Source organism: Triticum aestivum, chromosome 2B, assembly GCF_018294505.1.
Source record: "Triticum aestivum cultivar Chinese Spring chromosome 2B, IWGSC CS RefSeq v2.1, whole genome shotgun sequence".
Taxonomy (NCBI): domain Eukaryota; kingdom Viridiplantae; phylum Streptophyta; class Magnoliopsida; order Poales; family Poaceae; genus Triticum; species Triticum aestivum.
Genome location: NC_057798.1, coordinates 163,788,191 through 163,813,216, shown reverse-complemented (window position 1 = coordinate 163,813,216; position 25,026 = coordinate 163,788,191). Strand labels below are relative to the sequence as shown.

The following is a 25,026-nucleotide window of genomic DNA, read 5'->3' as shown; positions in this document are numbered from 1 at the left end:
CATTAGGACAAATTGCTAAACTTCAATCCAAGGCCATAGAGAAGGCACTCAAGGAGAATTCTGCAATGCTATCCATTCGATTTGCTTGAAATCGATGTCAGGATAATGAGCCAACGGTTTCGTGTGAATAAAGCATACACTTAAGACATCATGTAGATATGTCTTTTAGAACCATGGAGTACCTGGATAGTCTAGTCAATGGATGAGAAGAGCCACTTACCTCAACTTGATGTATTCAAAAAGTCTGAGTGGTTCAGCGTAGACTTTAAGGTGTGCGAGCCTTAAAATTAGCTTTTCTGTGTCACTTATAGTGCACATACAATCCAAATGTTATTAGAATTTAGCATCATAATAATCATAAACTATTGGAATTGCTGATAGTTTCGGTTTCAACCCAATGTCTCGATGACCAAGGCGAGTATGCCAAGTTTGTCATGTACAAGACACTCTGAAAAATTATCTCGTACACAACATGTGCTACGGGTTGTGTCGTATGTGTAGTACAATCCAGATGATACACGGAGAATGTGCTTGCCATATCCGTTGCATATGTTAAAGAGAAGTTAGTCCTCTTTGTTGTCATCATAAGTTTCGCTATGGAAACTATTTTGACGGATACCTCTATAGTTTAGTAGGGTACAAGTTAAATCGGGAAGCAATAAAGCATCCTGACGTTACTCGAGTACCCACAGGAATAGTAAATATGACTCGAGTTGAGCCAAAAAATACCTCATCGCGTCTAGCGATTTTAGAATATGCCCTTTCTCTCAACGAGAGTGGAAACATTTACTTCCCTGAGTATAGAGTTCATGGTGCATATGTCCACAAGGCACAAGTCGTCTTTGATCAGATTGACCCCGTAGAAATCTATATATAGACATGAAGATTTTCAAGAAAATCACTGTCAAATATATATAATACATACAAATGTATTTGTACCAAAGTGCTGATACAATATATTGTGATATACAATATATGATGACAACAATAATCATGTTCATATTAGAACATCAGAAATGGACATAAATAAATTGATCACTAAGGAGATTGAGGGACTAAATGTAGTTTCCAAACATGTCAGTTGATGCATATTCAACCTTCATGTTCTCCGTGCCCATAGGGTCCCGTGACAGCAGGGTAGTCATTTCATTGCTCGGTTCTAGAAGAACATTATGCAAACAACTGACTTCCATGATGGTGTCAGGTTTAAGGTTTGAAGTGAGTTTCAAACCTTTACCCTTTAGGTTCTTTGCGTCCCGGTGGTGTGGCTTGGATTACACGCGCTATCCCGTGGGGGCAAGACTGATCTTGATGTCCATGATCCGCTTAAGTAAGTTGTGGCGATTAAGGACAAGCGCCTCAAATCACTTAGCCATCAATTACTTATAGGGGCAAACCAGAGATAATTAATTTACGAGTAGTAAATTAAAGACCATCATGGTTAGTGTTGTAAGAATTTTGCAAAATTAATGGATATTTCAAGAACTTAGCTTGAAACCATTAGTGTGAATCTCAAATTGCTAAGTATGACATCTCGAAGATAATCTCCAAAATGGAGTAGATCTCGGAGCACTATGGAGTATAATCTCATGAAATCAGCAGATACTCACTCGTAATGCCTTATGTCACGACATAGTAAAATATGTGAGAGAGCACTTTGTCAAGCAATTATAATGTCAAAATGACAAAATATAGGCTTTAACTGTAGTGGTGATAATCTGCAAAGCAGTAAATCTAAACACTACCTTGTGATCTCAATACATCAATTTGAGAAAATCACTAAGAATTTTGCATCTGTATTTGCAAGAAATTGAAAATTTCAATTGCAAATAGACGTATTAATCTCGACATGTGTTTAACATGGAGATAGATAAATCATAGAAATATTTCGGAATACATTGTACTCAACGGAGAAACAGTACTGTAGAAGTACTGAATTTATGTATGCAAGAGATTAAAAATCTCAATTACAAATAGATGTAATTAATCTCGACACATGTTAAACGTGAAGATATATAACATCAATTTAGGATCTGGAATACGTTGATATTCAACAAAAGACAGTACTAGATGTACTGATTTTAACAGTTTAAAGTGGGAACTAACCATCGCTTAAAAATACTGTTAAAGCACAAATGAACTAAAAGCTGAAATGTGCTAGAGGGCATGTTTTAGCCGTTCGTGGGCCATGGCTTAATTACCAGCCACATGCGCGTATGCCACGTGAAGGCATGTGTGGCAGCCCACGGTCTGGTCAACCGAAGAGATAAGGAAACAAGTCCCCACTAGAGATGAAATCTCCAGCGCTGGATCCCTCACTCACGGAGACTACCATAGAAATCCTCTCGCTCTAGGGGCTCCATGTACCAGTGCGCCGGAGCGGCTGCTCGACGGCGAGGTCGTTAGGAGAAGGCCGATAAGACGGCGGCGGGCGCCGGAGCGTGGCGCAGGCGGAGGAGTGGCGGGCATCGGGGACGGCAGGCGCGACGGCCGACAGTGTCCGCTTCGACAACCACATCACTGGCTTCAGCTTCAACAACCGCAGGGTTTGGAGACGACAGCGCCGCGGTTTCGTCGTCGTCGTCGATTATGACGACGTCGTCCGGCTGGACGGTGCTCAAGTCCCGGCGCAGCGGTCGATGACGGCCATGGTGCGGCCGTAAAGCCTCTCCGCGAGCCTGCTCCAGCCCGCGTTGGCGTCAGCGTGTACTGCGAACGCCACGGGCATGAAGCCAGGGGGCCGCGGCTGAGCGCGGGAGCGCGGCGCGGCCGGGCAGCGGCCATGGGCAGGAGGGCGCGCAGCCGGGCGCGGGGGCGCTTCGCAGCACGGAGGCCGTGGCCTGGGGCGCGGCGCGGAAGGCGCAAGTCCGGCGGTGCAGACGGGCGCGTGAGTGCGGCCACGGCCTGGCGCGGGCGGCACGCGGAGGCCGGGGAGCGGCACTGACACAGCCAGGAACGGCCACGGCGCGGGCGAACGTGGCCACGGCCGGCGACGAGGGCCCGAGGTGCGGCAAGTTTTGAGGCCTGGTGCTCTCGGTTACGAGCGTGCTGATAACGTGTTTAGTGTAGAACGAGAGAATGCAAAATGATTCAAGTGTCATCTTTATTGATCATGTTCATGTATATATACAATCGGGAATGATGCATCCAAGAGAAGCGTCCGTTGCAAAAGGCGTCGATCGGGAGGAGACGAGCAACCGTCAACCGCACGCATGGTGCGGGAATGCGGGGATTCCCCTAACTAACCGCTGGGGTTAATTAGTTTTAACAACATCAAAGATGAAAAACCCCGTGGAATTCCTACCTTCAAATTTTCCTTTTAAAATTCTTACAAGCCGAAAAAAGGCTTACACGTTGGGCCCACGAAGCACACGGCTGTTTCCACACCATGCGTCCGCTCAGAACGCTGCCCCGCATGACTCTTACTGCTACTTCTGTATCATTGTTTATATTGGACACATACATTCAAAATCATCCATCTATGATATTCGGATTATCTAATGACCATACGACAGAGGGGTTCAATCCCTGCTTAACCATCACAGGTTATTCATGCGAGTTCTCAAGCACATAATGCAAAGGTGGTTAGAGCAATAACACAAAGTTATTTCAATTCTAATTTGGTTCCATGAGAACAACCAGATAACAACAATAATCCCAGTACCACAGTATTACCACAACCAAATACTCCTCCATTCCTACATACAAGTCTTTTTAGACATTTCAAATGGACAACATACGTATGCATGTAGACATATTTTAGAGTGCAGATTCACTCATTTTGCTCCGTATGTAGTCACTTGTTGAATCTCTAGAAAGACTTATATTTGGGAACGGATGGAGTAAGACAAGTTCATAGTTTAATTATTTAAGGGCTCCTCAAGCTCCTGGCCCAAATCTTCACCGGGCACCTGAACAAACGTAGAGAGATATAGATGTGATAAATTATTTTGGAAAATGAAGACACTTCTTTCAAGTGTTTGAAAAAAAAAACAATGAACAACTACTGCTAGAACAGAGAAATAAATTCCGTTTAGTTGTCTGCTTGTTGCAGATATTTTCACCATAACAAAATACCTAAAATAACATAAATATTTAATATATATTTGAAAATTTGATCTGGCAAAGCTTGAGTCTCCATGGCCATGGAGGCTTTAAAACAGATCAAAATTTGAGCCTGTGTAGGGTTTTCTCAGGAAGTAAAAAATGTAGTAGGAGCAAAAGATTGATGGGTAACTAATTGCATCCTCTCTCCCAAAATCATATCAGCAATGAAGACGAAGCTTCAGTGCCTTAACGTCGCCTGGATTTGGATATGTGACATGTGGGCCAGCCACCTATTTCTCATGATTACAGTAGAAATTGGTCATAGTTGTTGTTGACGATGCTTAACCATGTAATATTGATGATCTAAGCAGCTCAACCACACAAATGACTTTTATGCCCTACACTTTTCTTACAGAATTTAGCGAGGGTCTAGTGCAGGACTCTAGATAACAAATGTTTATGGTGGAGAAAGAACCGTCTTCACCGAAGCAAAAACCAAACCGTCAGACATGTTCACTATATATAAAATCTTGATTTGCACAGACAGAAGACATGCATGTAAATACAGGAAATATAGCTCTTATTAAAACCAGATTAACCAATATAACCAAGCAACGCACAGAACACCTAAAACTGAAGGAAAACTTGGTATACAACCTACACAGGGGTAGGTCGGAAAGAGATTAGATTATTTTTCCTCCTAATGCCTAGTGGTTAACTTGATTTTTCTTACTAATGCCTGTGGTTAAGTAGATAGTAGGCAACCCCTGGTCCAATAACTGCTATTTAAAAATAGCAGAAAGACAAGGCAATAAAGAAAACAATCATACCAGCACTTCTATGTCTTCATCATCATCCTCAGGAAGTGGAGGAAACAGCTGAGCAAACTCCCTCTCTGACATATCTGCATGCGGGCCCAGTTGAGACACTTGCGAACACTCAGAGTTGTTCATTTTGTAAACCCACTGTGCAGTAGCCTCAAATGACTTGAACCGGCGGACCATCTCTTCACGGTCACGGGATACCCCCCAATACTTGCACCAGCATTCATACAAGGCCCATAGGGATTCCTTCGACTTAATGGAATTCTCATCAACAAGGGGAAATATTCGGGGTGCATCTTTTGACATGGGACCGCCTGCCGTTCAGAAGCACATAGTTACAATTTGATTTGTGGTACCCAGAAAAATACAATCATTTTTACTATTGCTCTCAGCGGAATTGATTTGATTGAAGGCAGCTGGCATAAGTAAATAAACAATATCCTTGCTAGATGTCCGAATGAACATGCTTATTCAAATAGATCTACTTATAATAGGAAATAATATGGGGATTTCAGGTATTAAATTCAGATCCAAGTAAGGAGAATTCCTATATATTCAGAATTCAGATCCAAATTCTGAAAGGGCTATAAACATAATGCGGGAATTTCAGATATAAAATTCAGATCCAAGTAAGAGAATTCCTTTGAAAATTTCGGCAATCGGGATTCAGATCCAAATTCCGAAAAAGCTTTCTCAACATAGGGATTACCAGAAGCTGCAAACATGCGACGGCTGGTACAAGCCGCCAGATAGAGCCGGGAGAGACATGGGGAGATGCCACCAGCAATATCTCCAACGGGGCGGGATGCGAGGGCTGCCCGCGCGAGCTTGGACACGATGAAAGCCATAGCCTAGGTCGGAGGGGATGTTTCTGGAATTAGGGTTTGTGTGCGTCGCCGGTCCCTCCGTCCCGAAATTAATGTCGCACGCCCAGTTCATTGGTAAATTTGCAAACAAAACCTCGTCATCTCAAAATTGTCTCAAACAGACCCCTCCGCCCCGTCTTCTTCCTCCGCTCATCGTCCGAGAGGGGCCGGCGCCGGCCAGCTGCGGTCCCCTCCAGCCGCGGTTCCTAGGGGCGTCGCCTCCGCCGCCTCGATCCCCTCCCGTCGCCCAGACTTGCGTTGCCGCCCAACTGCTCTGCCGCCGCCGCCCATACATGCGCCGCCGCCAAGATCCGCGCTTCCGCCCAGAACTGCTCTCCCGCGCGTCCTCGAGCTCCCCCTGTTGCTTCTCCTTGAGCTCCGGTTGCTGCTTCTTCCCGAGCTCCCACTGCTGCTTCTCCTCGAGCTCCTGCTGGTGGAGCTCTGCTGTCTCCCGTGATTCTCCCCTGTCGCCTGCTTCTCCCGTGCCCGTGTTGTTGTTGCTGCTCCTCCTCTGCACTCTCTGAAATTCAATCAAATTCACTGTTAATTTTGGAGCAGATCAAAATCAGACAAGATTTTCTTCTTTTAATCATCAGATAATTTTCTAGGAATGCACTTGATAATTTTGGAGTTGATGTCCTGCTAGTTGCAGTTCGAAAAAGATCCAATGGCTTCCAACTTCACTCGAGATTATTAAGTGTCCTTGGCAGCACATGATTGCTGGGATGTTTGTTCACTCCGGCCTTCGAGTTAAGGAGCTTCGTGCTCAAATCTCATCCGGCAAGCAGAGTTGCTCCAGTTCCTCCTAGACATCAACATTTCTGACAGTTTTAAGCTAACCCCCATTCTGAACAGTGAACACTGAAGGAAGTGTTTATCTTTAATGGACAAAACTGTATGCTCTTTTTCTGCTATTAAATGGAATAGTAATGGAACTAAAGGTAGGTGATTGCATTGATCTCAAGTTTGGGACAACCAAATAACCAACTGCAGGCCCTCAAATGTGCATCTAAATGATAATTGCGTTCAATTTAAAATTCAATAGCATAAGCATAACCTCTACAGACGTTGAGAAAAAAAATTGATGTGCAGGAAATAAATTCAGACAAACACCACGGTGTTTCCTGCTTGTGTTTTTACCTCCAGTGTTCTTTTTGCTAAACTATGCTTTGAGGCATCTTCAAATTCTTTGATATTGATGTTGTTTTATCGTCCAAATGCCTAGATGCTGTTGATTGACATTGATGTTGCCATTTTTGCCAAGTATGGTGGTTCTCTCTTGGACTTGCAAGGTTCTCTTTGGACTACTTTGAGGAGGTCACCTTTAATTCATTTGGATCAGGATCACCCAGCTAGCTAACTTCATGTGGGTGATGGGTTGATTCCTTACCGTAAAAAACGATTGCAAAGTTTAACCTACCAAAAAAATGAGGCATCCATGTAAAAAGATTGACCAAGGAACATACATCCATGTGGCGCTAGATGAGTGGCCAGTGTAAAGTTCCAACAGAGCAACAAGGTTGAAAAGAACAAGGTTCAGAACTTAAATGATGTCTCCACTCTCCAGTTTAAATTCAGTAACAAGGGAGAGCAAAAACCTTTTGCTGCTGCTGGAGGAGAACGGAGAAGGGCGGTTGCTTGATTGCAGAACGTGAGCACACTCATGACGTTGGGCGTTGTTTCGTTAGCAGTTCGTCGGACCGGGCGACCAAGGGTGCACATCATATGCCTGTGAAGATCAGCAAGCAAGTGGTGTGGTGAAACGAATGGTGATGAAGTAGGGGATACATGCGTGCATGATGATGCAACATTTTCTGATTAAATGCAGTCTAGACTGACTTTTAGACTGATTTTCCATCAAAATTGAAAATAGCTACACTAAGTTTCAAAATAGAAAATACACTTCTCAGTTTTACAAACTGAAAATTACTGTATGACAGTACAAAACTTGCTTGCAATAAAATCCCAACGCTCTAAAACTGAAACTTTAACTGACATTTAGACTGAATTTTTACTCCAAGAGTTTTTATATTCAGATCACTTTAACTGAATTTTAGATTGAATTTTAAACTTTCTTGCAATAAGCTTGTAGTACACTTTATATAAAGATCAGGATCCAAGCTCTAAAATTGAATTTTTAACTGAGTTTTAAAGTGAATTTTTACGACTGCACCTGTTTCAATCTCAGTTTCAGAAAGTTTATATTCAGATCAGGAGACTGACTTTTAAACTGACTTTATATTCAGTTTCAGGTAAGGACATCAGAAATCTACAGCAGTGAGGCCAATTCTACATCATCTGTGACAGAGATTCCACGGCTGTGTGGCCAATTCTACAACATCTGTTTCAGAGAATCTACAGCAGTGAGGCCAATTCTATTGTGTGGCAATTCTATTGTAGCAGCCCAATCAATTCTACTCAAGCAAAGAATCTGTAGTACTCAAGCAAATTTGTAAGCAAGCAATGAATCAGTATGCAAGCAAACGTGTACTCAAGAAAATCTGTTGTCCCGAGGCCAATCAGTATGAAAGCATCTGTGTAAGCAAGCAAAGAATCTACAATACCGACGAGGAACAGACCTTGAGGTTGGTGTGCTTGGCGGTGGAGTCCTAGAGCGGATGGAGGAACATGTCGGAGCTCGCCGCCACCATCCCGCCGCCGCTGCTGCGTGGGCCGTAGCCACGTCGTAGTCAGACCTGTGTTGATGCTGGATGAGCATGACGAAGGCGGCCAGGTAGCCGCGGCTGCAGGAGATGAGCTCCTCACCTGACGACAAGCAGCAGCAGCCCCGTGCAGGCGACCGGCAGAAGTAGCTCTGTCGCGCCGTATTGGTAGTCTCCGCCGCAGACTGAGCACGACCGCTGCAGATCGAAGAGCCGGAGGGGGAAAATCGGTTTTTTACCGATGCGGAGGGACATGCGAGAGGAAGAGAGCGCCGGTAACGCGCGCAAGGGAGAGGGCGCCGGCGCTGGGGAGGGAGAGGAACTGCGGGGGAGGGGGAGGAGGCGCAGGCAGCGTGGAGCTGCGCGGAGGGAAACGGCGTCGGTGGTGCCGGCCGGTCGGAGAGGAAGGAGGAAGAGAGCGACCACGCAGAGGGACTTCGGGTTCGGTCGGGAGAAGGCTGAGGACTAAATTGCAAAATGACAGCTGCGACATGAATTTCGGGACGGAGGGAGTAGATCGAAAGGTCTCTTGAAACCGTTGGATCGCTCTCGCGTTCGATCTCCTCCGCACACAATCAGACACCGAGAGTCAGCCCAGGGCATGTGGGCATGTGTGGGCTGTGCGGGCGAAACTCAGAGGATGTACTATGTATATAAAGCCCATCAGGCCTACCAAGCGAATCAAGCAACCCAACAAACGTCCATCAACCACTCAAAAAAAAAAACAAGCGTCCATCAAAGATCAAAATCTTTGCTTGAAGATTAGCAAGAAAATGCTTGCGTTTCTAAAAAAAAAAACAAGACAAAGGTTGCCGACCCCAATTCCTATTTGGCGCCTTCAATGCCCTTTACAGTCGTTTTGCAACTTGGCGCACCCCCCCTTCCCTAGCGGCTGTCTCTAGGCTCGACCCCTTCTTTTCTTTAACCTAGAAAAAGATAGGAGCACGTGTGGGAGGATCGAAATCCAGCAGTCCTCGTACACTCGCGGGGGCAATAACCACTGCGATGAGTTGGTTTTGTTGTGGCCACTTCTTTTTCTCTCCCTATGGCAAATGTAAGGTTAAAAAAACATCACGTCATTGTACGGTTTTTATTTTTGGTTTTTGTTCTATTTGGTTATTTTTTATTTGTACAATAATTTTCATATTTTTTTCTTGTATTAGTTTCTAAACTTTATTCAAATTCATGAAATTTATTAAGTTTTTATGAAGTTTTCCTGAAAATCCATGAATTTTTATTCAATTTCATGAACTTTTTTTTATCAAAACCAGTGAACTTTTTTAAAACTTTGAACTTCTAGAAAATCATATTTTTTTAAGAAAATCTTGAACTTTTTCCAAATTCATGACTTTTTTTTATCAAAACCGGTGAACTTGTTTCAAAATCCTGTGAATTATTTTTAATACGTGAATTTTTTTCAAAATTTAAGGACTTTCTCTGAATTTTGAAATTTTAAAAACATCTGTGAACATTATTTAATTTTTTGTGAACTTTTTTTAGAAATTGATTAACTGTTTTAAAAATCAATGGACTTTTTAAAATTCATGATTATTTTAGCAAAATCGAAAGAAACAACGATTTGTGTTTATTAAAAAAAATGGGGTGGCAATGTTTAAGAAAAAATAGAACTTAGGCTAGGAGGCCCATATGCCGGTACATACATGATAGCCTCCAAAGATAAGTCGAAACCACTATGTCGGTATGTTATGGGTTGTGCATGTCAAAAAAACAAAACCTAGGCCGACAGTCTTCGTTGTATATTTATTTCGTTTATTAACTAGGTTGACAAACTCGTGGGCCCTAAGCGCGGTATACAGTTAGGAGGAAGCATTTTTCTCAAATGAGGCACTTCTTTGTGTACGTCCATGGACCTGGTGGGTTCCGACTGTCAGCCTCTCGATGTGCAGTCCTCTCCAGATTCCTCTCATTTGTTGACCATTTTGACAACGACAGACGGCGACGCCGTGGCGAGCGCACAAAGCGGGAGGACGACGTTGTGGACACGGACGGGAACAAACCGGAGCTGCGAAAGACACCTTAGAGTAGTGAAAAAGTGTGCCTTCATTCTTTTGAACATACCGCAGTAGCCCGGCCGCTACAGCCATCTCACCCAAAAAATGTATTGTTCGGGTTCGATTCCAGTTGAAAAATATCTAGTTTTTGCCTCAGCTATTACTGACATGTGGGTCCCGCCATGTCATCTACACACACCACCTCCACCACTTACCAAAATTGCGTCCCTAGTTACCCAGTTTTCCGCACACTCAACATTGTCTTGGCATTTTGAAAATAACATTTTTTTACTGTGCATCATATGAAGCTGTGCTATACGTGAAGGTTGATTTGCATGATGTGCTATACTTGTTGTTAGTTCCATTTTCGACCATAAATAAACAAAATTCAACATTCTGTTATTCATGTTTGAAAAGTGTGTGTTGATTGAAATGTTGTGCCTCTGAAACATGCAGTTTCTTATCTGAAATTGAAACTTGCAGTTTCTTCTTTGAAAATCACTTGGATAGGCAGCCCGCCGGTGGTGCATCAGATGTCGCGCTTCTTCAACCCCCCCTCCCCCCCCCCCCCGCGCGCAGTGTGAGGGGGAAGAAGATGAAACTTCCTTCACGTGTTGGCGGTTGGTGAATGGAGCGAACTGGATTTAAGAGGGGGCATGGGGCACGACGCGAGGCAGCGTCGCTGGCCCCTGAGCGGCAGCAAGCAGTCCGGACGCACTGCTGGTTTGGGCGGCGGGAGAACAAGCAGAGGAAAGACTGAAGAAGCACATCAGACGCGGTTTTTTTTTTCAGTGGATGCCTCTCGATGTCGTATTATTATTTTTACTTGCCTCTGCACGATACAACTTGTATTTTTAGCCTCCCAGCCCATAGCGGACCAGGAGCCCATTTGCTGAGCGGGTCAACCTACAAAAAGCAACACTTGATTTTTCAACAAGGCCCCAAAAATAACATTATGTCGGGGGTTGAGCGTGGCAGGGGAAGACTGAGCAAAAGGATAAAAAAATTGATGCGTCGTTGCTACCCTAACAAGCAGGTATCATTCTTCTCGGGACGAAGGTGTGCCGTGTGACACTCACGCGTGACAATCCCACAGTATAAATTCTAACAAATTCACACACAAATACAACAGAAAAGGTAAATATTCAGATCAATCTCAGGTTCACAGGATACATTCATATTCATAGCCAACATTCACAATCAACAACTAAAAAAGATTCATGTATAGAGAAGTTCAGCATGTCTATGCATCCAAATGATTCATAGATCACAAGACAATATTCATAGCTAGCATTCACAAAAAGATTTAGATAGACATAAGTTCAGCATGTTTACGCATCCAAATGATTGAGAGAACACAACCAGTATCATCCATCGACACACTTTAGTTACATAGGGTACAGACTGGTAAGTGGTGTTCACTCGGTAGTACTTCTTGCTAAAATAAATGCTTTTTTGAGAAAACTTTCGAGTACATAAGAGGCAACATAGACCACCTGAACTTTGTTTCTAGGTTCATCCTCATGATAGTGGCCTCGGTGCCGCGAGAGGTTTGAGCAACTTGGCCACTACTTTCATCCAACTAGTTTACTGGCTCATCTTTGTCCCGTTGCTCGCCAAAATTCTACATTGCAGACAAGAAACGAGGCAGTCAACAAAATGAACCACCCAAAGATTTTGTGTAGTTCAACTAAAATGGAGCATCCCAGGCATGCAGACTGGTTTAGTGCCATATAAATATACGTGTCTACCAACTTGTCTGGAATATTTAGACTCCATGGCATATAGTTTGCTACTAGCATACAAGCGATAACCAAAAATCTCAAGTTGGGACCAAAGACTGGACTGCGTTTTGCTGGGCTATGCGCCGAGCAATATTGTTGGCATTCACTCTGGCACTTCTTCTTGTCAACACCGATGCTTGTCTGAGTGAACTTTGGAGTACATACCAACAACATAAGTATATGTCCATCTGATCTTTTTGTGCATTTTTACTGAAATAGGCCAACGTAATGATTTTCCTGCGAGTTCAGGCTCCAAGTTACTCCTTCATGAAATCGGAGACAATTGCACAATACCAAATTACCAATACATATGACAAGCGCAATGATCAGGATGAAGACCGGTACCAACCTGTGTGAGGAAGCATGTCAATTAGTACTTCCTTTGACTGGAAGCCCAGAGATAAGCGACTGACAAGAAAGGAAGGAAGCAGTTGAGGCAATGAACCGCCCAGAGTTTTTGTGCAATTCCGCTGAAATCGAGTTAGCACATATATTGATAAAGTGTGATTACTATAATAGTAGCACTAGCTGATGAAACATACACTAACAAATAGAAGCATCCTCATTATCTTAATGGGTAAAGTTAGCAACATAGTAGCCTTGCTTAAAGAGAGGTATTAGTTTATTTTACCAGTGCCAATTAGCTCAACACTCAAGGCATTGCCATGTATCACGGGTTGCAGATATTTAACGTGAAAAGATAAAGGACTTTCTCATGACAGTTGCAAAATAGTAGCACGATACAAGTAGAGGTGACATCACACTAATCTGGATGAAGGCCTTAGGCCGGTACCAACATGAGAAAGGAAGCTTATTCAAGTAGTCGAGAAGACAAAATAAACACGGAATGGAATCGTTCAATAGTATATATTTTTGTGCACTTCCAATGTACGGTTGACATCACTCTTGTTTACTAGTGGTGAGATTATATCGAGAGATCATCAAGAACTTCCAGCAGAGTTAAAGCACTGGCTGGCATACTGTTCATTGTATCCTCTTGTGTACTTCCACTAAAATGTACGATTGGCACAACATGATGCATGTTTGCACAAGTAGGAATAAGGTAAAACCTTCATTATCTTGGTGAGGGAGGATAGAAAGACAATAGCATATTACTTTAACAGCAACATCAAATCATGAGGAAAATACTGTAGAATCAAAAGTATGTCTAGAGGGGGGGGGTGATTAGACTACTTGACAAAATAAGAACCTATATTTTCCCAATTTTAGTTGTAGGCAGATTTTAACAATTATGACAAGTCAAGTGTCACCATACCCATGAAATTCTAGGAGTATACCAGCGGAATGTAGAACATTACACATGTAACTAAAGGTAAGGGTTTGGAGAAGGTAAACGCAATGGAGATGTAGCGACCCGACCTCAGATGGTCAAGTCTCTGTGCTTCCGTGTCATCCCTGGATCGGTAATGCTGACACACACAGTACTTCGAAGGATTTATAACAGAGTAGCAATCACACTTTTATTACATCGAATGTCTCAAAAGAGAACTTATTACAATAATATGGCTTAAGGCCATCTAATGCGATAACAGCGGAAGGCTTGGAAGATAAAGTGAGTCCATCAACTCCAATGGCATAGCTGAGCTGCACGGCAACGACCTATCGAACCTTACTCCTCGTCTGAAAAGTCTGCAACATAATACGTTGTAGCCCGAGAACGGGTCAGCACATGGAATATGCTGGCAATGTAACACAAAAGAGCAATAACAGAATAAGGCTACCACTACATGCATATTTGGCTGGTGGAAAGCTCTATGGTTACAGTTTTTGCGAAAAGCCAATTTTTCCCTACAACAAAGGAATATAATTTTAATTTAACTATCATGGTGGTTGGAACATCATCTGAGAAGGTAACCCCAACTCAATGATCCCAATTAAAATAGTTAACATCCCAGCAATATTAATTTAGAGTGTTGAGATACATGTGAATACTCAAGTACTAGATACTCAGAATTGTCCATAACCGGGGACACGGCTAACCATGATTAGATTGTACACTCTGCAGAGGTTTGCGCACTTTTCCCCACAAGACTCGATCGCCTCCGTTGGATTTCTCGCACTACATGGTGTTTGAGAAACGGATGACCGAGACACAGTCTTTCAGAAACATTAACTCTCTACTCCGGGCAGACCATACCAAACCTACAAAACCCACTACCTGCTGATCCACCTCTTCAAGAGCTTCACGTAACTTACTCAACTATGTTAGAGCCCATAATAGCTTGTGGCTGCACACGGAAGTTTCTAGCATGAATAGACTCAGTTCCCTTTGAGCCTGGGTGGCAGTCCATAGGAAAATCACACGGTAACCCCGGGATCTCCAAAAATAAAATAGGCAATCACTGGATACCCCAGGTGCCTCAGTCCACCCAGATGTGTATTTAAGTTGCCACCTTAAGTAAACCATTAATTTAATAATCTCACATCTGTCATGGATACACTCAAACCCAAACCACGTCTACGAGCATAGCATGGCAATATAAGCATAACGTAGAAATAACTCCCAAGGGTTTGATAATAAACAGGGCAATAGGTTCTACCTCAGCAACTACTTCCCAAAACCCACATGTTAAAGACATCGTAGTCATGCAATGTTTGAGGATTGAAACTAATGCATAAAAACTGGGTATGGAAAGAGTATGATCAATGTGTTACTTGCCTTGCTGACGATCCGTGAATCCTAGAGACTCGTAGTAACACACTTCGCACTCCGGGAATTCTATCGCAAGCAAACAATAACATACATAAGCAACAAACAAAGATGCGCAAGTAGAACTCCAAATAAAAGAGTTTGACCGGAGAGTTCAACTTAAGAACTCTGATTTGCAAAAAGAAACAAAACAAACGAAGCAACGAAACTCAAACGGCGAAAGAAATAAGATTCCTTTACTAATCTGAACTAGGGTCAAATTTTATAGAGTCAAAAACTTGTTTGAGTTGATTATTCGGAAAGAGGGTTTCGAGCTGAAACTCCAGGCGCTTGAATCGCCTGATTCCGATAAACGAGCGAAAAGATAAACAGGTTCGAACATCGGATCAGAAATCACGATCAGAAATAATCGCGGAATAAATTCGATAAAAAGAAAAACTACGAACGGCTAAATGAACGAACGTTCGTTAGCAGAAACTAAACGACGAACACGTTCGTTAAAACGAACGAACGAGCGAACGCTCGCAGAGCAAATAAACCGGAGAATAAAACAGATCTATAAACCGGAGAATAAAACGGACTAGGGTTTTTCTAAAAAAACCGAAGAGGTTTTTCTTAAAAAAAACCGGGCGGTGGGGCGGCTACCTCCGGCGAGGTCGTCCGGCGAGGCGGGGCAGCTCCAGCGGGCGGTGAGGGCGGCAGGGCTCGGCGAGGGTGCGGGGCGACGGCGGGAGGGGCGGCGGCGGCGCTAGGGCGGCGGCTACTCGGCGGCGGCGGCGGCTCGGGGCTCGGGGCTCGGCTCCGGGCTCCGGTGGTGGTGGTGGCTAGAGGGGGGTGTGGCGGCGCTATATAAAGGGGGCGGGGCGGCGACTTGGAGGAGGGGGCAAGGCGCGGCGGCGGAGTCCGGCTCGGACTCCGGAGTCCGGGTAGGCGGCGGGGGGCGCGCGCGCACGCAGGAGGCGGCGGCGGCGATGGGCGGCTGGGCCGGCCTGCTCGGCTGGGCCCTAGGCCCAGTTGGGCGCGGGTCCTTTTTTTTAAAAAAACATTCCGCCGACTTAGAAAAATCCTAGAAAAATAAATAAAAATCTAAAAATTCCAAAACAAGTTTTCTCCGTCTAAATGGAATATTTAGAAAGAGATGAACTTTTCTTGGCCCCTAAAATGTAATTTTTAAAATATGCAAATTTTTCTAGGGCAACTAAAATTCCGAATAAAATCAAATAAAAAACCCAATAATGATTTTAACATTTTTCCTCCGATATTTCATTTATTTTAGAGAAGTCATATTATCTCCCCTCATTTTTGTATTTGAATGAAATATTTTTCCGGAGAGAAAAATAATCAAAGATCAAAATCCTCGTCTTCATTATTTGATAAAATTCAAATATGAAAATCGGAAAATCCCCAACTCTCTCCGAGGGTCCTTGAGTTGCTTAGGATTTCGAGGATTGCAAACAAAAAAAAACAATAAAATATGATATGCATGGATGATCCATGTATAACATGCCAAATTGGAAATTTGGGATGTTACAAACCTACCCCCTTAAGATGAATCTCGCCCTCGAGATTCGGGTTGGTTAGAAAATAGGTGCGGATGGTCCTTACCAATATCGTCTTCGCGCTCCCAGGTGGCTTCTTCCTCGGTATGGTGACTCCACTGAACTTTGCAAAACTTGATAACCTTGTTGCGAGTGACTCGACTATCAAACTCAAGAATCTTTACTGGCTTCTCCTCATAGGTTAGGTTATTATCCAGCTGAATCGCCTCCAAAGGCACTGTATCATTCAACGGTATATCGGCCATCTTAGCATGGCACTTCTTCAGCTGTGATACGTGAAACACATCGTGAACTCCTGACAATCCTTCAGGTAACTCCAGCTTGTAGGCAACTTCTCCCATCCATTCCATAATACGATATGGTCCTACAAATCTCGGGGCTAACTTTCCCTTAACTCCAAAAAGTTTTACTCCCCTCAAGGGTGATACTCGCAGATAAGCTCTGTCTCCAATTTCATAAGTTACTTCCTTGCGTTTTGAATCTGCATAACTCTTCTGTCTGGACTGAGCAATCTTTAGTCTGTCTCTGATCAGTTTAACCTTCTCCTCTGATTCCTTGATCAAATATGGTCCAAACAACTGACGATCTCCTACCTCATCCCACATCAATGGCGTTCTACATCTGCGTCCATACAGAGCCTCAAATGGTGCCATCTTCAAACTGGCTTGGTAGCTATTGTTATAGGAGAACTCCGCATACGGCAAATTGTCATCCCAACTAGATCCATAATCTAGCGCACAGGCTCTCAACATGTCCTCCAGAATCTGATTGACTCTCTCTATCTGTCCATCTGTCTGCGGGTGAAAAGCGGTACTGACCTCCAATTGGGTACCCAAAGTCTGGTGTAGTTGATGCCAAAACTTTGAAGTAAACTGTGTTCCTCTATCTGATACGATGCTCCTCGGAACTCCATGCAAACATACGATCCTGGACATATATATCTTGGCCAACTTTGCACTTGTATATGTTGTTTTCACCGGGATGAAGTGAGCTACTTTGGTCAAACGATCCACAACTACCCATATAGAATCATATCCCGCCTTGGTTCTGGGTAATCCGGTAATAAAGTCCATACCAAGTTTGTCCCACTTCCATTCGGGTATTGGCATAGGCTGTAACAGTCCTGCTGGCTTCTGATGCTCGGCCTTTACTCTCTGACATACATCACATACGGCTACATACTCAGCAATATCCTTCTTCATACCAGTCCACCAGAAACGTTCCTTCAAGTCCAAATACATCTTGGTGTTTCCAGGGTGAATCGAGTATGGTGAGTCATGGGCCTCCTGAAGTATCAACTTCCTGATCTCCGAATTGTTGGGCACATAAATCCGGTCCTCAAACCACAAGGTATCGTGCTCATCCTCGCGAAAACCTTTGGCTTTACCTTCGCCCATCTTCTCTCTTATCTCAGCAATCTCTTTGTCCTCCTTCTGAGCTTCTCGAATCTTGTCCAACAACATCGACTGAACCTCCATTGCTACAAGAAAACCTCTTGGAACAATCTCCAATCGAAGTTCCATGATCTCCGCAGCTAACTCCTTTGGCAATCCTTTGCTCTCAAGAATATTAGCATAACTCTTCCGGCTCAAAGCGTCTGCTACGACGTTAGCTTTCCCTGGATGATAGTGTAGCTTCATATCGTAATCCTTTATAAGTTCCAACCATCTCCTCTGTCTGAGGTTCAACTCCTTCTGTGTGTAAATGTACTTCAAGCTCTTATGATCCGTGTACACATCACAACGGTTTCCAATAAGATAATGTCTCCAGGTCTTCAACGCATGCACTATGGCTGCTAACTCCAGATCATGCGTGGCATAGTTCAACACGTGTGGCTTCAGTTGTCGTGAGGCATACGAAACAACTTTTCCTTCCTGCATAAGCACACATCCAAGTCCCAAGCGAGAGGCGTCACAATACACTTGAAACTCCTTATGTATATCTGGCAAGGTCAGCACTGGGGCTGTAGTCAATCGTTTCTTCAGCTCCTGAAAGCTTGTCTCACAATCCTCTGTCCATTTGAACTTAGTATCCTTCTTTAACAATTCAGTCATCGGTTTAGCAATCTTGGAAAAATTCTCAATGAATCTCCGATAATATCCTGCCAGTCCAAGGAAACTGCGGATCTCGCCAACTGAAGTGGGTGCCAACCATTCAGTGACCGACTGAACCTTACTGGGATCTACTGCCTATACCCTCTCCTGATATAACATGCCCAAGAAATCCAACTTCTTTCAACCAAAACTCGCACTTGCTGAATTTGGCGTATAACTGGTGTTCCCTGAGTTTCTCGAGTACCAAACGTAAGTGTTCCACATGCTCCTCTTCATTCTTTGAGTATATCATAATATCATCGATAAATACCACAACAAACTTGTCCAAATATTCCATGAACACCTTGTTCATCATACTCATGAAATAGGCAGGGGCGTTAGTCAGTTCGAATGACATGACCGTATACTCATATAATCCATACCGTGTGGTAAACGCTGTCTTTGGTATATCCTTCTCCCGGATCTTCAACTGATGGTATCCTGATCGTAGATCAATCTTCGAAAACACCTTGGCTCCTTGTAACTGATCAAACAGATCATTAATCATCGGTAAGGGATACTTGTTCTTTATTGTTACTTCATTCAGAGCTCGGTAATCAACGACCATCCTCAGGGATTTATCCTTCTTCTCCACCAAAAGTACTGGGGCTCCCCAAGGTGATGAACTTCTACGGATGTAACCTTTCTCCAATAACTCTTTGATCTGCTTCTTAATTTCCTCCAGTTCATTAGCTGGCATCCGATAGGGTCTCTTGGATATTGGCCCTGTACCTGCAATAGCTCTATCAAAAACTCGATGTCTCTATCCAGTGGCATACCTGGTAACTCTTCGGGGAAAACATCCGAAAAATCCTTCACTACCGGTACTTCCTCCTGTACAACTCCCGTGAGGGCGTTTACTTGGCTCCTCCTAGGCACATGCCTAGATACATACTTAATCCTTTTTCCCTCCGGGGTGGTAAGATAAATTGACTTGCTAGCACAGTCAATACTTCCTCCATACATTGACATCCAGTCCATACCTAATATCACATCCAATCCTTGCGACTCCAAGATGATTAGGTCAGACGGAAAAACATGTGTGCCGATGATTAAGGGTATCTGGGTGCACCATCTGCTAGCCATGTACTCTGCTCTAGGCGAACTCACTAAAAGAGGGGTCCTAAGGGTTTGGGTTGGTAACTTGAACTTTTCCGCAAATCCCCTTGATATGTATGAATGCGATGCACCAGTATCGAAAAGAACAATAGCGGTAAATGACTGAACCAAAAACTTACCTATTACCGCGTCCGGCTGCTCTTCAACTTCCTCCACGTTAACGTGGTTCACTTGTCCTTTGTTGAATGGATTTGGCTTCTTCCCAGCGCTCCCATTTCCGTTTCCATTCTTTCCTTCAGGGCAGTCATTGGCATAGTGCCCTGTCTTCCCGCACTTGTAAGCAAATAACTTGACTTAAGTCCCTCTTTGCGGGTGTAGATGGGTTAAAGCGATTCTGATTATTGTTGGCTCCGTTCCCATTCCCGTTCTTCGCACCATTATGGTTATGCGATCCTCCTCCAGTATGGTTATGACCTCCATGGTTATGAACAAGTCCTCCCGAGTTCGGGGTTAAGCGAGGCTTCTGGTGAGCTCCTGAGTTGTATTTCCCTTGTCCATACGTCCTTTTACGGCTCTCAATTTGCTGCTGCTTTCCTTCAATCATTAGAGCCTTATCTACCAACTCCTGGTAGTTGTTGAAGGTTGCTACCATCAACTGCATGCTCATCTCATCATTTAGCCCTTCCATAAACTTCTCCTGCTTCGCGGCGTCTGTGGCCACATCATCAGGGGCATAGCGTGATAACTTGCTAAACTCATCCACGTACTGGCCAACAGTATGGTTCCCCTGGCGTAAATTGCGAAACTCACGCTTCTTCATCTGCATAGCTCCAGTCGAGACATGGGCAGTACAAAAAGCCTGCTGAAACTGGGCCCATGTGACAGTGTCGATAGGATAGGTGGCTGTGAAATTCTCCCACCATGCTGCTGCAGGTCCATCCAGTTGGTGTGCGGCAAAGCGCACCTTCTCAGCATCTGTGCATCCTGCGGTGGTTAACTCTCTTCCAATACGGCGTAGCCAATCATCTGCAACTATTGGCTCGATGCTACTGGAGAACACCGGCGGTTGTAATCTTAAGAAACGGGCGAGGTTATCCACTGGCGGCGGGTTGTTATTAGCATTGTTGTTGTTGGCATTGCCCTAGTTCTGAACTAGCAATTGCATCAAGGCATTCTGCTGCTGGATCAACTGGGTGATCTCAGGTGGAAAAACAAAATCGAGGTCTCTTCTCGGAGGCATCTGATGGGTTTAGATGGAAGAGATTAGAATAGAAAAAGATCTAGGGGAGAAACACTACCCATATGTATATGAGGCAAACACAAGCATTCATTCAATCAATCAAGCAAGGGCATACAAAACGGACTATCGCAAACGTGCTCACTACTACTAGTTACATGGGGGAATACTACTATTATATGGTGGTCATCTAGAAATTTTGATCGGTGGAAGACTCCATGATGTCAGATCCGGCTTCATCTTCATAGTCATCATCGCTTGGATCTGAATCGGTGTCGTCGATGATGATGTAGTTGTCCGGACAAATGGGATCTCCTTCCTCTTCTCTCGGAACTGGTCCTCCCATGAAAATTCCGATCTTCTCGACTAGGTCGTCATTCTTCTCCAATAGGGTCTTGATTTCCTCCTCATATCCATCGCGTGTAAACTTGAGTTCTTCCTCCAGCTCGATGATCCTAGTTTTCGCCTTCTTCAACTCCATCATGTCTGCGCACATCTGGTTCTCCTGACGTCGAATGTGCTGGTTTTGTTCCTGGATAAAAGCTGCGACAGATCTATCCTTCCTGGTGCTGATCATCTCCCATTGTTCATCTCGGCGCCCACATATTTGATAGGTGGTGTCTTCAAGCTCCTTGTTGTAGATTTCTCCAATGCGTCCCATGGTAATATGAGCTGCCATACTCTTGCCAAGGCTCCAAGTGGGTGCTTCAAAAGAAAACTCTATGGGTTTGGAAGTTGGCGAGAACGTCCTTCCCGGAACTCGTACTTGAATCATCCAGCGTTCTTCTTCTGCTAAAGTGGCGTTGTACGTCCCGGTGAAGCTTGGTATTCCAATATTCAAGTACCTAGTGACTTCCTTCAAGTGGCGTCCAAAAGGCGTGTCTTCACCCGGTTGTGCAAACTTGTTCTTCATCTCCTTCATCCTAGAGAGTGGAAAAGGGAGAGGAGTCAGAAATGAGTAGAGAAGAGTGACCTATGGTTTATCTTAGTGGTCGTGTCCTACACTCAGCGTGTGCTCTGATACCATCTTGTAGCGATCCGACCTCAGATGGTCAAGTCTCTGTGCTTCCGTGTCATCCCTGGATCGGTAATGCTGACACACACAGTACTTCGAAGGATTTATAACAGAGTAGCAATCACACACTTATTACATCGAATGTCTCAAAAGAGAACTTATTACAATAATATGGCTTAAGGCCATCTAATGCGATAACAGCGGAAGGCTTGGAAGATAAAGTGAGTCCATCAACTCCAACGACATAGCTGAGCTGCACGGCAACGACCTATCGAACCTTACTCCTCGTCTGAAAAGTCTACAACATAATACGTTGCAGCCCGAGAACGGGTCAGCACATGGAATATGCTGGCAATGTAACACAAAAGAGCAATAACAGAATAAGGCTACCACTACATGCATATTTGGCTGGTGGAAATCTCTATGGTTACAGTTTTTGCGAAAAGCCAATTTTTCCCTACAACAAAGGAATATAATTTTAATTTAACTATCGTGGTGGTTGGAACATCATCTGAGAAGGTAACCCCAACTCAATGATCCCAATTAAAATAGTTAACATCCCAACAATATTAATTTAGAGTGTTGAGATACATGTGAATACTCAAGTACTAGATACTCAGAATTGTCCATAACCGGGGACACGGCTAACCATGATTAGATTGTACACTCTGCAGAGGTTTGCGCACTTTTCCCCACAAGACTCGATCACCTCCGTTGGATTTCTCGCACTACATGGTGTTTGAGAAACGGATGACCGAGACACAGTCTTTCAGAAACATTAACTCTCTACTCCGAGCAGACCATACCAAACCTACAAAACCCACTACCTGCTGATCCACCTCTTCAAGAGCTTCACGTAACTTACTCAACTATGCTAGAGCCCATAATAGCTTGTGGCCGCACACGGAAGTTTCTAGCATGAATAGACTCAGTTCCCTTTGAGCCTGGGTGGCGGTCCATAGGAAAATCACACGGTAACCCCGGGATCTCCAAAAATAAAACAGGCAATCACTGGATACCCCAGGTGCCTCAGTCCACCCAGATGTGTATTTAAGTTGCCACCTTAAGTAAACAATTAATTTAATAATCTCATATCTGTCATGGATACACTCAAACCCAAACCACGTCTACGAGCATAGCATGGCAATATAAGCATAACATAGAAGTAACTCCCAAGGCTTTGATAATAAATAGGGCAATAGGTTCTACCTCAGCAACTACTTCCCAAAACCCACATGTTAAAGACATCCTAGTCATGCAATGTTTGAGGATTGAACCTAATGCATAAAAACTGGGTGTGGAAAGAGTATGATCAATGTGTTACTTGCCTTGCTGATGATCCGTGAATCCTAGAGACTCGTAGTAACACGCTTCGCACTCCGGGAATTCTATCGCAAGCAAACAATGATATACATAAGCAACAAACAAAGATGCGCAAGTAGAACTCCAAATAAAAGAGTTTGACCGAAGAGTTCAGCTTAAGAACTCCGGTTTGCAAAAAGAAACAAAACAAACGAAGCAACGAAACTCAAACGGCGAAAGAAATAAGATCCGTTTACTAATCTGAACTAGGGTCAAATTTTATAGAGTCAAAAACTTGTTTGAGTTGATTATTCGGAAAGAGGGTTTCGAGCTGAAACTCCAGGCGCTTGAATCGCCTGATTCCGATAAACGAGCGAAAAGATAAACAGGTTCGAACATCGGATCAGAAATGCCGATTTCAAATAATCGCGGAATAAATCCGATAAAAAGAAAAACTACGAACAGCTAAACGAACGAACGTTCGTTAGCAGAAACTAAACGACGAACACGTTCGTTAAAACGAACGAACGGGCGAACGCTCGCAGAGCAAATAAACCAGAGAATAAAATCGATCTATATAAAAAACGGACTAGGGTTTTTCTAAAAAAAAACCGAAGAGGTTTTTCTTAAAAAAAACGGGCGGCGGGGCGGCTACCTCCGGCGAGGTCGTCCGGCGAGGCGGGGCGGCTCTGGCGGGCGGTGAGGGGCGGCGGGGCTCGGCGAGGGCGCGGGGCGGCGGCGAGAGGGCGGCGGCGGCGCTAGGGCGGCGGCTACTCGGCGGCGGCTCGGGGCTCGGGGCTCGGCTCCGGGCTTCGGTGGTGGTGGTGGTGGCGGCTCGGGGCTCGGGGCTCGGCTCCGGGCTCCGGTGGTGGTGGCTAGAGGGGGGTGTGGCGGCGCTATATAAAGGGGGCGGGGCGGCGACTTGGAGGAGGGGGCAAGGCGCGGCGGCGGAGTCCGGCTCGGACTCCGTAGTCCGGGTCGGCGGCGGCGGGGCGCGCGCGCACGCAGGAGGCGGCGGCGGCGGCGGGCGGCTGGGCCGGCCTGCTCGGCTAGGCCCTAGGCCCAGTCGGGCGCGGGTCCTTTTTTTTAAAAAACATTCCACCGACTTAGAAAAATCCTAGAAAAATAAATAAAAATCTAAAAATTCCAAAACAAGTTTTCTCCGTCTAAATGGAATATTTAGAAAGAGATGAACTTTTCTTGGCCCCTAAAATGCAATTTTTAAAACATGCAAATTTTTCTAGGGCAACTAAAATTCCGAATAAAATCAAATAAAAAACCCAATAATGATTTTAACATTTTTCCTCCGATATTTCATTTATTTTAGAGAAGTCATATTATCTCCCCTCATTTTTGTATTTGAATGAAATATTTTTCCGGAGAGAAAAATAATCAAAGATCAAAATCCTCGTCTTCATTATTTGATAAAATTCAAATATGAAAATCGAAAAATCCCCAACTCTCTCCGATGGTCCTTGAGTTGCTTAGGATTTCGAGGATTGCAAACGAAAAAAAACAATAAAATATGATATGCATCGATGATCTATGTATAACATGCCAAATTGGAAATTTGGGATGTTACAGGAGACATGGAGATTTTGGCGTGGTTCCGATAGGTGGTGCTATCGTACGTCCACGTTGATGGAGACTTCAACCCACAAATGGTAATGGCTGCACGATTCCACATAGGGCTCCACCCATGAAGGGTCCATGAAGAAGCAACCTTGCCTATGCCACCATGGCCATCATCCACGAAGGACTTGCCTCACTCAGGTAGATCTGCATGAAGTAGATGGTCTCCTTGCCCTTACAAACTTCTTGGTTCAACTCCACATCATGTCGGAGGCTCCCAAGCAACTCCACATCACAAAGTAGGCGATCTCCTTTCCCTTAC

General features: G+C 44.3%; 1 protein-coding gene across 1 annotated transcript in view; it reads right to left on the bottom strand.

Annotated features, from left to right (window-relative positions):
- Positions 1–3,562: 3,562 nt before the first annotated feature.
- The window catches only part of LOC123039140 (uncharacterized), a 39,200-nt gene continuing 17,736 nt past the window's right edge, over positions 3,563–25,026 (bottom strand). The window contains exons 6-11 of the mRNA XM_044462419.1: positions 8,504–8,963; positions 8,317–8,401; positions 7,336–7,466; positions 5,581–6,257; positions 4,878–5,185; positions 3,563–3,911 (exon numbers count right to left, since the gene is read on the bottom strand). Coding sequence (XP_044318354.1) covers positions 5,944–6,257; positions 7,336–7,466; positions 8,317–8,401; positions 8,504–8,963 — 990 coding nt within the window. The 3' untranslated portion in view covers positions 3,563–3,911; positions 4,878–5,185; positions 5,581–5,943. The remainder of the gene's footprint in view (positions 3,912–4,877; positions 5,186–5,580; positions 6,258–7,335; positions 7,467–8,316; positions 8,402–8,503; positions 8,964–25,026) is intronic.